We start from the raw sequence: 15,024 nt of genomic DNA, 5'->3' as shown, positions 1-15,024 counted from the left end.
TTTCATTTACATTTATAATATTGTCGCTATTAACATAAAAAAATTAAAGAAAGAAAATATAGCCCAGTTTGGCCAATGTACATGTCATCACCAGAACATGATGTGTTCTCCTTCCTACCTACCTTTGGTGCTGTTGGTGGTCTTACCTGCCATAGAAATCAGCAGATGTTGGACAACGCACCACTGTAAGCAATAAAGCTTTTCCCTTCTGACTGCAAGTACGAAGTGTCAGTTAAGCAGGACATCCCTATACCAGCCTACCTGTGGCGTCTCCAGCTCATTTTCATTTTACACCGAACATCTGACAGAAGACCACACTCTGTAGACAATAAACCTGTCTAATGATTTCACAAAGCCTGAACGATATAGACTACTTTCTTGTCACTGTGTTAGAAAGTCTATAAACTCATTGAACCTACACATTGCAAAGTGTTGTTTTTTTATTCCAAAGAAATGTTATAAACATGACAAATTCTTAAATATTTGGGCCTGCTTGTAAATTCTTGTATCCTCTACACATTTCTTTCATTCTTTGGACAAAATGCATCGTGCCCGTATATTTCATGGATGGATGGATAGATGGGTGGATGGATTCATATATAGAGTGAAGAACTGAGATGCAACAAAATGGAATCACTCCAGACATATAACCTGGATTTACATCCAGGTTACGCCTGGATGTCTGTGGTAGATTCATGGTAGACATAAATCCAGGCGTGACCTGTGTAGAGCTAAACAATTACAATCATATCACTCCTTGAGGGATCATAACACTATGGTTAAAGAGGTTCTAAAACACTAAGTACATTACAAGACTCCTCTTGGCTGCCTGTAAAGTCTATATATGCAAACAATTCTTTGGCACATACTTGTACATGTCTGTGGTCTATAGGTGCTGCATAGCCAATAATTATGTGAAGCCTTGCAGTGCTGTCGTGATGGGCTGGTTAATGTTGTGGTCGACCATCAACAAAAACAGTAAGATTTCCTGGCTACAGGTCTCGGTGAAATGTTTGTATTTTATACCTTTATTTGTTTTTTTTCCGCTGTGTCATTCAAACCACTGCCAACAGTATTGTACAACAGTTACAGAACTTACATTTTTCCACAAGAACACTTAAGAAAATGCAACTGAAGCAAAATAAGAGGTTGGAGCACACAGGTCAATGTGGAAAATGTGGGTTAATCCTTCTTCATTGCGGCCAACTTGGCAGAAAGGTAAATGCTCAGAGTAAACAAGAGAATATGTCCATAATGCTTCTGAAGCTTGATTTACCATTTTAAATTTTATTACAACCTCTAAAAAGTTTAGCACTGACATTTACCGTGACAAATGTAATTCACACCAACAGCATTAAGCTCCACTTCTTTCATCAGCTATAATTTAAACATTTTACACAAGGACTTGTATTTACCCTTTCCTCCCTGACAACCATCGCTCAACTAATACTAGCATTCTTTGAACCTTAAACAATAGTCCTGTGGGTGGAACAGTGGGAGGAAATGAGATGCCAGAGCAAACTAGTCCCTCTGAAACCCCGTCTAAAGGACTGACCTTTTAACCTCTAAGTTGGACAAGAAAGATCCTCCACAGACAGATGAGTGTGAATGCCAGCAAAGTTCAAGCATCGGTTAAACAAGAAGTCCAACCCTTAAGTCACATTCTGGGTTTATCTGTTCTCACACTGACCAATGGTCCATCTGGTCTCCCAACTGAAAGACTTCAGGACGGTCTGGTGCGTCTCATCCTTCTTACATGGGGCATGACTGTTCTTTAACAAAATAAGAATGTACCCTAAATTTTCAGACTCGTACAAACAATTAAATCCAAGATTGTGGCAATGCCAAATATTAGTTTGTTTGACAACAAACAAACAAACAAAAATGCAATGTTACACATAACGAGGCCAAAGAAAGGATTATCCTGATCCAAGTACAGCATTAGTCTGTCTTCACATGTAATCGTACCATGGATAGCAGGTGTGTGAGGTTAAACCTGCAGTTTGAATACCAGTTTGGTCCAAGTTTGTCTTCACTTACCTGGAAATGTCGAAAGGTTCTGCACCGGTCATTACATCTGTCTGAGAACGTCCTGAGTGTCCTGAAGAACAGCAGAAGATCCCTGTTCTCCTCCACCCTGAAATGATATTGCATACGTTATTAGAACGTTTAGGTTTGCTCCTTCAAAGGTGATCTGAATCATTATTATTATAACACATACTCATACACTGGTGGCGGGAGCTCCCTTGTGAGGCACCTCTTCATCATCAGGAACTTATACAGTACATACATATAATCACTCACAAGCCAAAGGAATAGCTCCTAAGCCAGCAGATACACTTTATATCAAGAATTTGTATCTCACTCAAAGTCAAAGATAGCTCTATCTATATACTGTATTATGAACTTATTGGTTGCAACTGGTCTCCGTCAGCGAACTTTCGCCAACGCTCCAGATATTTATCGGTGTTTTCTTTCTGTTCTTGACCAATTGCAAGATAGTCTTCCCAGAGCGACAGCGTGATCGCTCGCTGGTTAGCACTGACATACACAAACTTTGTCATGAGCTGCCCCAACTTTCTCTGATCCGCCATCCTCCATTCCATCACTGGATCAGTCATCATTACACTAAATTCCATGATTAGAAACCCGATTTTCACTGACGAGCGCCACCACACTATCCACCACCCCTTCTCATTGAAAAAAGGAATTAATACCAATGGCAGGCACTGAGTTAACGTCAATATTTGTGAGCTACTGTATTTCCAGAGACATTAGTGGATTTTTGTAGTAATAGTAAAAACAGTATGTTCTTGAGTAATAGATGAGTTATGACTCCAAAATGGTAGCAATGTCTTTTTGAATAGAACACATTCCAGAAGAAGCTGTTCAACATATTCACTGCAACCTTCTAATATTGCCAAGTGTAGAGACATAGATTTAGAAGCATGTCTCTTCACACAAAAAACACGAGAAGATCCAACCCTGAACAATCCAGCCAAAAACTGTAAAAGGTTGGTCCCAAATGATGCTGCCAACATTAAGTATGGTGCATGTCACAATGGCACCAAAAATCAATCAAAAACTCAGTTTTGTTGCGGTTCACTCTGAATCTAATCTAATCTTCTGTGAAAGCCTTTCCAGCGTTTTCCATGGGGGTTGGGGCCTAGACAGCAGCTGGGTGAAGTTTCCAGACAACAGATATTTCACAGAGCTGATAGAAAGACTGCAGCAATCTCCCCATTGAACGACTATTATCAAAAAGACATAGAAAGACTGATCACCATTTTGACATTGTTCTACTGAATTGACTTTATTGATTATGAAGGAGATTCTTCTTCTTCCTTTTCCTTTCGGCTTTTTCCTTCAGGGGTCATTACAGTGAATCAATTGCCTGATTTCAGTGACATCTGGGCTTGAAAAATTGTATTAGTTTCAGTTCATAATGAAAATAAGTTTCCTGGAAAAAATATTTTTTTCAGAAAACAGTTGAAAAAAGATCATTGACAAAGTATTGTGACTACAGTTTTGATGTATTTTGGTTTGTATGAAAAATTTTCAATATCCAGTCCTATAGACTGGATCATTCATCATTTAAAAAACAGCAGTTATAATATGTTTGTGAAGATTATCAGTCGTCAAGGTCATGGTCAGGTCTGTGTTGAATAAAGTCAAGGTGAATTTTTTGAAAAGCTAGAAGACATTTCACCTCTCATCCAAGAAAATTTTTTAAGTTCTGAACGGCTGTTGAGGAGTTTCAGATTTTCAACCTCATGGGAGTCTTTAAAGTTTTTAAGTTTTAATGAGGGTCTTTAAAACCTACTGATCTTATTTTCACATATGGATTGGAAGTCCCCACCCGAGGGAGGTCAGTGTCATCTGAAAGTCATTCTGATAATTGCTGAGCTGTTAACAGAATTTACTAAGATTAGGAATGAGAACCAACACTAATTCTTATGAAATAATCTCACACACAACTCATGTAGCCAACCCTGAAACTGCATTGTCAGTTTCCGTATAAATGGTTGCAGCTGGACTTCAGAGACCCTGATCACTAACAGACCTGTTCAATCAGATAATCACTTAGATTGACTATTGTCAGGAGCACAAAGTTGGCTAAAGGGTCGCAGCAGTTGCACACGATGCCAAAACTAAATGAGACTTAGAAGAGAAAAAGAAGACTTGCAGAAATACAGAGCGATTTCTATGGCACTGGTAGTTCACAGATCCACAGCGAGACCCGTGAATGGAGAAGTCATGGAACAATAATGAATCTGCCAAGTGACCAAACTTCTAAAATGTTTCCAAGAGCACAGTGATGGTTCACTTCCCTCGATGACCACTGGCTGTGGGGAGGGGGGTACCTGCCGGAAATCCAGCACTATCTCCTTTGTCTTGGACACGTTCAGCTGGAGCTCCTTCCATTGGCACTACTCCACAAAGTCCACCACCAATGTCATGTACTACTCCTCCTCACCCTCCATGATACATGCTATAATCGCATTGTCATCGCAGTTCTGTTGCATGTGGCATGAGAAGAGTTATCCTGGAAGTCCGTGGTGTAGAGAGTGAAGAGAAGGGGAAGGGAGAACTGTCTCCTGTGGCGCCCCCATGCTGCTGGTTAACACTGATGACTAGCAGTGCCCCATACAAACATATTGGGGTCAGTCTATCGGGTAGGTGGTGATCCAGCCCACGAGGTAGGTGTCTACATGTAAATGTAATTTCCCTAAGGGGCTAATAAACAGTATGTTCTTCTTACATCCATGGAAGCCAGCTTATCCTGCATTTGCAAGGGCTGCATGATGTTAATGGTGCTTGAGAAGTTCAAGAAGACCATTCTAACACAGCACCCGATGTCTAGATAGGAGGGTGAACTGTGGAGTATACAGTATACAGCTTGCTTGTCTTGCAAAGAAAGCTCTTCAGCAAGACTGGAGGAAACTTGTCCACGTGTCTGCTAGCAGTAACAACCAGGACAACAGAGACCAACATGATTGAAGAAAGATTATTAGTCAACTTGGACTGTAAAACGATCTCTGTAAAACATTCTCACACACAGGCTCAGAGAGAAGAGAAGCGTTGGGTCAGAATCACTACATCCAGCATTTTTCCTTCACTTGTTTGCCAGATTATGCAACTTGGTTGATATAATCCAGATGTGGTTTGGCCTCACAAATGGAGCAAGTCAGACTTATAATTTTTAGTGCCCCCACCAACAGAGCACCTTCTGGCAGAGTGTGGCTACTGTATCGGGTCAAACAGTGCACCTGAGCATGAAAACAACATCCGGAACATCCATCCAGGCATTTTCTTGAAGACGAGATGACCATAATTGGCTCGTCTTTTGCCGCTTTTCTGCCTCACAGGCGTTGCTGGAGCCTATCCCAGGGCGGCAGTGGCTCAGGTGGTAGAGCGCGTTGTCCAATGATCACAAGATTGACGGTTCGATTCCCACTCCCGCCCAGTTACTTCAGAGTGTGAGCTGACAGTGGGTGGTGTCGCTCAAACTCTGAAGCGAGCACTGCCGAGGCGCCCTTGAGCGAGGCGCCGCCCCCTTTGTATAATTTCTCTACGGAGATAAACAAACTGAAACCTGAGTATTTCGTAATCTTATCCCAGCTGGAAATATCAGTTCATGGTGTTGAGGTGACGCTGGAGGTTACCACAGGCTTAAAAGGCTTTGTCCTAGTATACTTAAACAGGTACATTAAGAATACCCTTGTTTGTTTGTAGCACAGCTTATTAAAACAATGTAAGGACCGACACAAAAGACAGAGCTGAAACCAAGACGATGAAACATCGATTCTTCAATGCAGAGAAGTTCTTAAGATTTGGCATTCAGGTTTGAATTTCCTGAATTTTCTTTAGTATTTACAGTATGGTATCTTTTTTTGAAAACATAGAAAAACAGTACATAGTGAAAGACTGTGAGGGTTTTACTCTGGACAAAAACCCTCTTCGGTTCTTTAAGCTTGGTTTATGGTTGATGGCAAACTGTCAATTTCTGAACATGTCTCAGCTGTTACAGAAAGTGACAACTGCCAGGATTTAGCAAAAAATTACAAATTGTTATAACCTCGTTGTTAAAAAAAATACAGACAACATTAAGTCACTGGCTGACTTTGACGACTGCAGACATCAATCCCGTTTTTCAACGGGGATGGCTGGAAGATGGTCTGATGGAGCTTGTCAGACTTCTAATCATGGTATTAAGTGTACTCACGACTGATCTAGTTACGGAACAGAGGGTTGAATCAGACAAAGACAGAGAAATTTTGGCAGCTTACGATGCAAAACAGTTTATGTATGTCAGAGCTCACCCACGAGTGAACACGGTGTCGCTCTGAGCAAGCATCTTGCAATCGATTACGAACAAAAAGAAAACAATGATAATTCTCTGAACCATCAGAGAAAGTCCGCCAAAGGTGATCAAAGTGCTAACAGCCAATGAGTTAAGGACATTGGATTGTAGGGATATTATTTATACCCATGCTGCTCCCTTGAGTCTAAACTGCTTTGACACAGTGTACCACAGCGCATTTCATCACCCACTCACATTAAGGATCCATCAGTGTGTTGTCTGCTCTCTGATCTCCTGGCCCTCTTGCGACCAAGACAACACCACTGGACTAATCAAAGAGTGAAAAAAAACAAAGTCTACTGGACCAGCTTAAAGTTAGTTGAAGATGTTTCCCCTCTCATCCAAGAGGCTTCTTCACATCTACCTGACTTATCACTCTCTACCAGTGAGTTCAGTTCAGACAAGACTGAGTTACATTTACTGACTGGGTGTACTGGCAGAATTGAGGTCTCAGAGGTGGACTCGTCCATCACCCAAACTGAAGTCACCGAGGTGGTTGCTAAACTTCTTGGTGGCAAATCACCGGGGGTGGATAGGATTCACCCTGAGTACCTGAAGTCACTGGATGAGCAGGGTCTGTCACGTTTGACATTTCTCTATAACATTGCATGGCAGTCGGAGACCGTACCTCTGGATTGGCAGACCAGGGCAGTGGTCCCTCTTGTCAGAAAGGGGGACCGGAGGGTATGTTCCAACTATAGAGGGATCACACTCCTCAGCCTCCAGGGGAAAGTCTATTCCAGGGTACTGGAGAGGACGATTAGACCTACAGTTGAACCACGGATTCAGGAGGAACAATTTTCGTCTTGGTCGCGGAACACTGGACCAGCTCTACACTCGCCATCAAGTGCTCAAGGGTTCATGGGAGTTTGCCCAACCAGTCCACATGTGTTTGTGGATCTGGAGAAGGCATTCAATCGTGTCCCTCGTGGTATCTTGTGGGGAGCGCTTCTGGAGTATGAGGTTTGGGGCCCTTTGCTGAACTGTCAGGTTCCTGTATGACCAAAGCCAGAGCTTGGTTCGCATTGCCGAAAGTAAGTCAGACCTGTTCAAGGTACATGTTGGACTTCAGCAGGGCTGCCCTCTATCACTGGTTCTGTTCATAATCTATATGGACAGAATTTCTAGGCGCAGCCAGGATACGGAGGAAGTCTGGTTTGGAGACCAAAAGATTTCATCTCTGCTTTTTGCAGACAATGTTGTCCTGTTGGCCCCATCAACGTGAACTGGGATGGTTTGCAGCTGAGTGTAATGCAAGTGGGATTAGTATCTTTAAATCAGAGGCCATGGTTCTCGACCAGAAAAGGGTGGTGTGTCCTCTTCAGGTCGGTGGAGTCTTTTCCCAAGTAGAGGAGTTTAAGTATCTTGGGGTCTTGTTCAAGAGGGAGGGAAGGGTGAAATGTGAGATTGACAGATGAATCGGTGCAGCTTCTGCAGTGATGCAGTCGTTGTATAGGTCCGTCGTGGTGAAGAAGGAACTGAGTTATAAGACGAGGCTCTCGATTTACCGGTCAATCCACGTTCCTAATCTCACCTATGGTCATGAGCTTTGGGTCATGACCGAAAGGACAAGATCCTGGATACAAGCTGCTAAAATGAGTTTCCTCCATAGAGTGGCTGGAAGCACCCTTAGAGATAGGGGGAGGAGCTCAGTGATCAGGGAGGAGCTCAGAGTAGAGCCGCTGCTCCTCCGCCTTGAGCGGAGCCAGCTGAGGTGGCTCAGGCATCTGTTCCAGATACCTCCTGGACGCCTCCTGGGGAGGTGTTCCGGGCATGTCCTACCAGGAAGAGACCACGGGGAAGACCTGGGACACACTGGAGGGACTACGTCCCTCGGCTGGCCTTGGATTGCCTCGGGATCTCCCCGGAGGAGCTGAAGGAGGTGTCTGTGGAGAGGGAAGTATGGGCATCCCTCCTGAAACTGTTGCCCCCTGGACCCGAATAAGCCCTACAAGTTAAAATGTGGGAAAATCTTTGTGTTTGTGAATAAAGAGCTGAGGACAGTTGATTTGAGAAGAAGACATCTTTCTCTTCTTTAATGAGGAGTATAGCAAAGTAAGAAATAAATGCAGTTTATTGATCCCGTAGGAAGTTATCTTTTTCACACATGGTGTCATTTCATTTCTATATTGAGACATGCATATATGTGTGTGTACAGGCCCCTGAAACAACCACACACACACACGGGGCCTGTAGGCATGCAATATATACAATGGGAGGCAGAATGACAGGCAGCTACTTCCTGGTGCGTCCCAAATGAGCAACTTGTAAAGGGGTACAGCGCCTTGCTCAAGGGTACCTCGACAATGCTCAGAAGGTGAGCTGACACCTCCCACTATCACCTCACACTCCAAATGTTTTGGCCCACTGCGGTCTTAAAACTGGCTACTTCTGATCCCCAATCCAAGACCTAATGGACTGAGTTACTGCCACCCTAACTTAACAGACAGCTTCAACCTGACAGGAAAAAGATCCACTATTAAATACATCTACTATTATGCAATTTCCTCCGGGATTAATAAAGTATCTATCTATCTATCTATCTATCTATCTATCTATCTATCTATCTATCTATCTATCTATCTATCTATCTATCTATCTATCTATCTACTATAATATTACACTGAGCAGACAGACTACAAAAACATGCGAACCTGACCGGCCGTGTGGATTCAGTCCAACCACACTGAGCATCACTCACTAAGTCTCAAGTCATTGTGAGAGCAAATTTATGTTCACACTCACATGACCTTACTGTACAAGTTTATGTTAACAGAGAATTCCTCTGCTTCTGAGGCCTGTAAAACAGTCATAACGGCCAGTAGAGAACATTATGATCAAGTGATAGATAGATAGATAGATAGATAGATAGATAGATAGATAGATAGATAGATAGATAGATAGATAGATAGATAGATAGATAGATAGATAGATAGATAGATAGATAGATAGATAGATAGATAGATAGATAGATAGATAGATAGATAGGCTATAGGTGGAATAGTGTGATATCTTGAGGTTTCAGCACTTTACTCTTGGTTGAGCCTTCCAACCAGACCTGGATCCACGAGGATTACGGATTAGCTCCTAGTCCGTGTGAAGAGCTGTATTCCTGAGGTTCAACACTATTGGTAGGTGGTGAAACCAAACTGTGTGACTTTCTTCAATATGGCTTTGTATGATATTTATGTTATATTGAATCAGAAAATCGCTCATTCACAAACTTTTGCGACTTTTGCCTTACATCCAGTCTGTCTGCCGAAGCTTCACATTTCCTCTTTAGCAAATATCCAGTATAAAAGACCAAAATTTACTTCACTGTACATGGACATGCATGTCCACATGCTTTAGCCATCAGCCCTCAAACCATAGAACTGTCCCAATGAGCGGTCTTATTTGCACCAGTCTTGACATCATCCAGATGTTGGTCACTCTGGAAATTTCTTACTTGTAGACAGAAGGATGAGTGGAGATGATGGAGATAGTTCATTTGTTTTTTAGATCAGCATCACATCAGTGTGTGGTCTTAATGTCCTTACCCTGACAGGAAACTGCTGAAGCGCTGTAAGTCACTGGCGTCCATCACTACCTGTAGATCACTGACCCTCCTCTTCGATGTCTGACCATCCTGCAGAACAAACTCACCATTACTATGACAAAGAAAAAAGACTGACAATAATAACAAGGACTCTGCTTGACTTATTGAGAACAAGACATTTTAGAAAAATAGATCTTAGAAAGGGTGGGGGGATGGAGGGGGACAGCAAGTGGAAAGAGATTAACAGAGAGAAAGAGCGAGACAGATAAACAGACGAACAAAGTGATCAATAGACAGAAATTGAGTGAGAGCAATGAGTTAATGTACAATGAACAGGAAGAGAGACACAACAGTTGTTTATTCATGTAGATAAATGGAGAGAAAAGACAAATAACAGTTCAATATCAAATTACATATTGAGACATGATTCCATAAAAACACTGTCCTGTGTTCAGGAGGGAGGTGTTCCATAAATCCAATCTGAATTATTTTAAAAGGATTACAAAACTAACAATACACTTACAGGTCAATGGCAGTTCTACATCATGTTGTGATGTAAAATGTATTAATCAAATTAAAACAAAAGGATAAAGCCAGTGTTTACAAAACGGACTGGTTCCAAATTACAGAGCCAAAAAATGAAGATCTTTATCAAAACAAGTTGAAACTTCATCATCTTAGTGAGACTTTGTGAGCCAGGCAGCGGTGACTCACTGAAACCAGCTGTCCTGAAGGTAGTCCAGATCCACAAAGAGCCAGGAAACCCACATGAAGCAGGTTTACAACATCGCACAACCTCCCACTATCAAACTGAAGTCATTCTGGACGTTACTCTGTCCAAAGGGGCATTCATCAGTAGATTAAAAATGATCATCAAACTCTAGCAAGTACTGAAAGCTGAAAGTTGCATCACACATCGCTCTTTTTTTGCTGGATAATTGTTTACTCAAATCAGATATTACCAGTTATTGAAGATTGGTTGTGTTAAAACAATACTTAACATAAAATGGCTTCATACTAACATGTGTTTAGATTTCTCAAAGGACGTTTTTGGACAACAGGGTTGTTTTTAGTGTGGTTTACTGAAAACGGGGCATCGTATCAGCACTGGAACTGAAAGACTCACAGTCTACAAAGTATTAACATTAAAAGGCACGTTAATGCTGTTTAACGTGAGTCGTCTGTTTATTAGCTTCATGTCGTGATGGAATCTTCAACAATGTGGAGGCCAAGAAGAGCTGTTTCTACCTTGCTGTTGCTAACAGGGATCCAACTGAACAACTGTGCAAAGAAACTTTGGATGTATTTATTGTCATCGACAGGTGAGTTTTTATGTTGTGTGACGTGACTGTGCCCAGTGCTGACGCCGTTGCTGCCTCTGAGACTGTTTGTCCAGATTTCTTATTGGGTGCAGACTGATTTGTCCTCATTCTTCTGCATGCTGCATGTCTGTAAACAGCTGCTGAGACCTGAGGTGCTGCTAAAACGGACTGCACATGGCCCTCTGGTGCTCTCTACTGGCTCCATGCTAGAAGTGACATGGATGATCCCCTGGACTTAGATTCTTTACCATCATTGAACATGGACAGTTAAAAGATTTTAGTTTTCACCTTTATGCATAATGCCTATGATGACTGGACAAAACTACACATTGACATCAATATGACATACACAGATCATCACTGTCTGATCTTGATCCTTCGACTTTTCATCAATAGGTCACCTAGAATGTTAAAATGTATAAGGAATAGAAAATGTATAAACTGGAAAATTCTCAAACTTGAGATAAAGACCAGATTGTACTTGAAAATGTGCTGATGTAGCTTGGTCTGAAATCTAGTGTCATCAAAAGTCCAGAAGGAAAGCACCAGGAGCAAAATATTGTTTTCTAGAATAGCTGATGAATATTAACACAAAGGGGATTCCTAGGTCCATGGGCAGATGTTCAAGGCTTAGGAGTCACAGTCTAAGAGTTAAAGTAACATGTGACTACGGTAATCGCTAATTCGTGCTTCAAGACGCATAGCTTCACTTTATTGCCGATTTTAGTTGGTAGTCACGTGATACCATATGTGCATTCTGTTGGCTGACTGCATCCATGTTTGCGCTTGTTTCAATACTCACGAAATGCAGCGCACTTCCGTGTATTACAGAAACACTTTTCGGTACTATAATAGTGCTTTAAACGGTCTATCAGAGTGTGGGAAAGGTAATACAGATAGAAGGTGGTTTAATATCAGTATGGGGGGGTTCATAAACATTTAAATTACTGTAAATAATAAAATAAATAGTATGTCTCTGCGTCACAGATTTTTGTTTTTCACGGATGGTACTGAAACACATTAACCGTGAGTAACGAGGGATTACTGTACTGGTTGAAAGGTCAGTGTAGTGACAGGAAACGCGAGATGCCTTGTGGAGCTGTCTCAAAGATGAAATGACTCACCTTGATCTCAGAGAGCTGGAACTCCACCTGAAAAGCCAAAGCAGAGCAGTGACCTGTGATACAGAACTGGTGGACCATCTCATCACCACCTGGTACAAACACAACATCAGAAAAGACCACTTTAAAAAACGATCTGTGAGTTTTCTTATAGCAAAACCATTTTAATCAGAAAATGTTTTTGTCCTCAGAATTATCTACAAAAAATTTACATCTCATAAATTGTACTGAAGTCTTCTATGAACCAGGATAATAATGTGAAGTTTTTTGCATTATAAATAGCTTAAAAATAGAAAAAAATATGAGTGGCCAAAATAAGAAGCCTGGAAATATAGTTTTAAAATAACTAACGTGAATAATAAAACTGTACTTACTGAAAGTTATGAGCAATGAATCTGCCTTTTTTTCCCTGGATTCATAGAGAGATCATTTCTTCCTTATAACATCACAAAACTAATCTCCACTTTGCTGTTTTCTTACTGCTCTGCAGAGTACTTCTAGTGCATCTGTCCAGACTGATGGCATTCATCTGCGTCTGCCACTTCAGGTCCTCCTCCAGTTCTCCCAGCACCTCCTCCAGCCTGGACATCAGCTTCTCCTTCTCCTCCTCTTGTTTCTGTCCACACAGATACAGCCTGCGAGTAGAGACAACATACTGTTCATTTACAATCATAATACTTCAGTGACTTTACATTTAAGAGAAAAAGTATTCTACATTTGCCTAGAGAGAGAGGGTGTAACAGGGACTTTACGGTGATACTCACATGGCATCCCGTGCTTCTCCCGTGAGGTGGAAGCCGAGGTCCTTGCAACTGTCCTGCAGCGCTGCAACTTCAGCCTGAAGACGCCTGATGTGAGCCTCCAGCACCATCACCTCTTCCATGTTCTCTTCACTCATTTTATCATCACACACTGCTGGATTGAGTTTAAAGAAAAACATTCGGGAGTTTCGGTGAATGAAGAAGTGGAATAGATAAAGGTTCTGTGGATCCTTTGTTCCAGGTTCCTGCCTGTGATCAGATTAAAATATTAACTGAGACCTGACCCTCTCCTCAACTTAGAGTTGCTCATCAAAGGAATCACTCAAGTCGAACACAAACAAAGAGAATCCTGTAACGAGACAACTGTCACATTAATAGACAAGATATTAGTCTGGTAACTGAACTCTGTACTTAGTACTTAGACTTCATTCAAGTGTCTGAAGCAATATTAACCCTAAGTGACCTATTAAAATGGCTACACAGATTACCTAATTGGGTCACAAAAGGGCCGTCTCATAAAAGTGTAAAAAGAAAAAAAAAATGTAATACAGAAATATTTTTTTCTTTCAATCAGATCTTTTCCCTTACCTCAGACCTACCCATAGATATAAAGTTTATTTTATATATATATATATATATATATATATATTATTACATGTTTATATGAAATTTGCCATTAGAACCCTGTGTTTCTTGAAAAACACAAAATATGGAATATTTCCAAAAGTTAGTGCACGGTTTAATACTTCTGATAAACATAATACAAATATTGGATGAATGGAAAAACATGGTTTTGCAGGTGTGTAAACAGACAGAGGGTCTGTGTCTGGGCTGTGGGGTGACTGTGGGGTGACTGTGGGGTGACTGTGGGGTGACTGTGGGGTGACTGTGGGGTGACTGTGGGGTGACTGTGGGGTGACTGTGGGGTGACTGTGGGGTGACTGTGGGGTGACTGTGGGGTGACTGTGGGGGCAGTGTCCTGCTGCAGACAATGAAGATAATCCTTTAAGAGTCTCACAGTGGGGAAATTTGTAATCATGTTTGATCATGTTTCATTATAACATGTCAGCATTATTGTGTATATAGTAATATATATCATATATACAGTAAATGCTTATAGTGTATGAAAAATATCTGGTTATAATGGGAGTCAATTGGACCATTTTAGGTACTGTGTGTACAGTGAAATATGCTATTCTATACACTTCAAATGAGAGGCATTAAGGCATGTAGAAAATAAAGATGAAAGAAAATTACTGTCAAAATGTCATATATTTAGCCTTTTCACTGATTTATTGCGAGAGAAAAACACAGAAAAGTGACAAAAATGTCACTTTGGAGCCCAAACAGTTCCCACGGGTTAAAGGAATCGGGTTCGAACTGGGTTGAGCTAACCGGGCTGAATCGATCCACCTGGCTAGCTACGGTTTGCTGGCTGTGAGGAAAGACTCCACTAAGTTGACGTGAGATAAACTGTCACGTTTTATTAATTTACCGGTTTCACAATGCCAACTTATTTGAATACATTCATATATATTAATAGTAAATATTTCATATTACCCGCTTGAAGCCGAAGGGGAGGTTTTCTGGTTTATACCTTCTGATAGTCCAAATAGTTGGGAGACTGGCGCCCTTCAGACCGTACCAACTCACCAACTATGTGGGGGGTTTAGGAATATTTCTTCCGAATATTTGGTGAGAATGTTTGAGTATCTATGGCCACCAATAACGGGACTGTTTAGATATATCTGTTTTAAGGCAGATTTTAGTTGTTTGTTGTTGGTCATACGAAGAAACAAAAAAAAAACCACGTGGATGAATTTCTGAATGTCCCCTCACTGTGTTGGACATCCAGCCTTACTCATACGTCACTGGGACGCTGCAGAAAAAAACAACACGCTCTCTTCATCTATGAAAC

General features: G+C 41.4%; 1 protein-coding gene across 2 annotated transcripts in view; it reads right to left on the bottom strand.

The window, feature by feature from the left end:
* The window catches only part of cenpp (centromere protein P), a 90,630-nt gene extending 75,886 nt beyond the window's left edge, over nt 1–14,744 (bottom strand). The window contains exons 1-6 of one of the 2 annotated variants that reach the window (XM_068314813.1): nt 14,667–14,744; nt 13,110–13,260; nt 12,826–12,980; nt 12,349–12,437; nt 9,904–9,992; nt 2,041–2,137 (exon numbers count right to left, since the gene is read on the bottom strand). In XM_068314813.1, coding sequence (XP_068170914.1) covers nt 2,041–2,137; nt 9,904–9,992; nt 12,349–12,437; nt 12,826–12,980; nt 13,110–13,243 — 564 coding nt within the window. In that variant the 5' untranslated portion in view covers nt 13,244–13,260; nt 14,667–14,744. The remainder of the gene's footprint in view (nt 1–2,040; nt 2,138–9,903; nt 9,993–12,348; nt 12,438–12,825; nt 12,981–13,109; nt 13,261–14,666) is intronic. The other variant, XM_068314814.1, reaches the window with a different exon arrangement.
* Nucleotides 14,745–15,024: the final 280 nt, after the last annotated feature.

This window comes from Antennarius striatus, chromosome 5 (genome assembly GCF_040054535.1).
Source record: "Antennarius striatus isolate MH-2024 chromosome 5, ASM4005453v1, whole genome shotgun sequence".
NCBI lineage: Eukaryota > Metazoa > Chordata > Actinopteri > Lophiiformes > Antennariidae > Antennarius > Antennarius striatus.
This window is presented reverse-complemented; position numbering and strand designations above follow the sequence as displayed.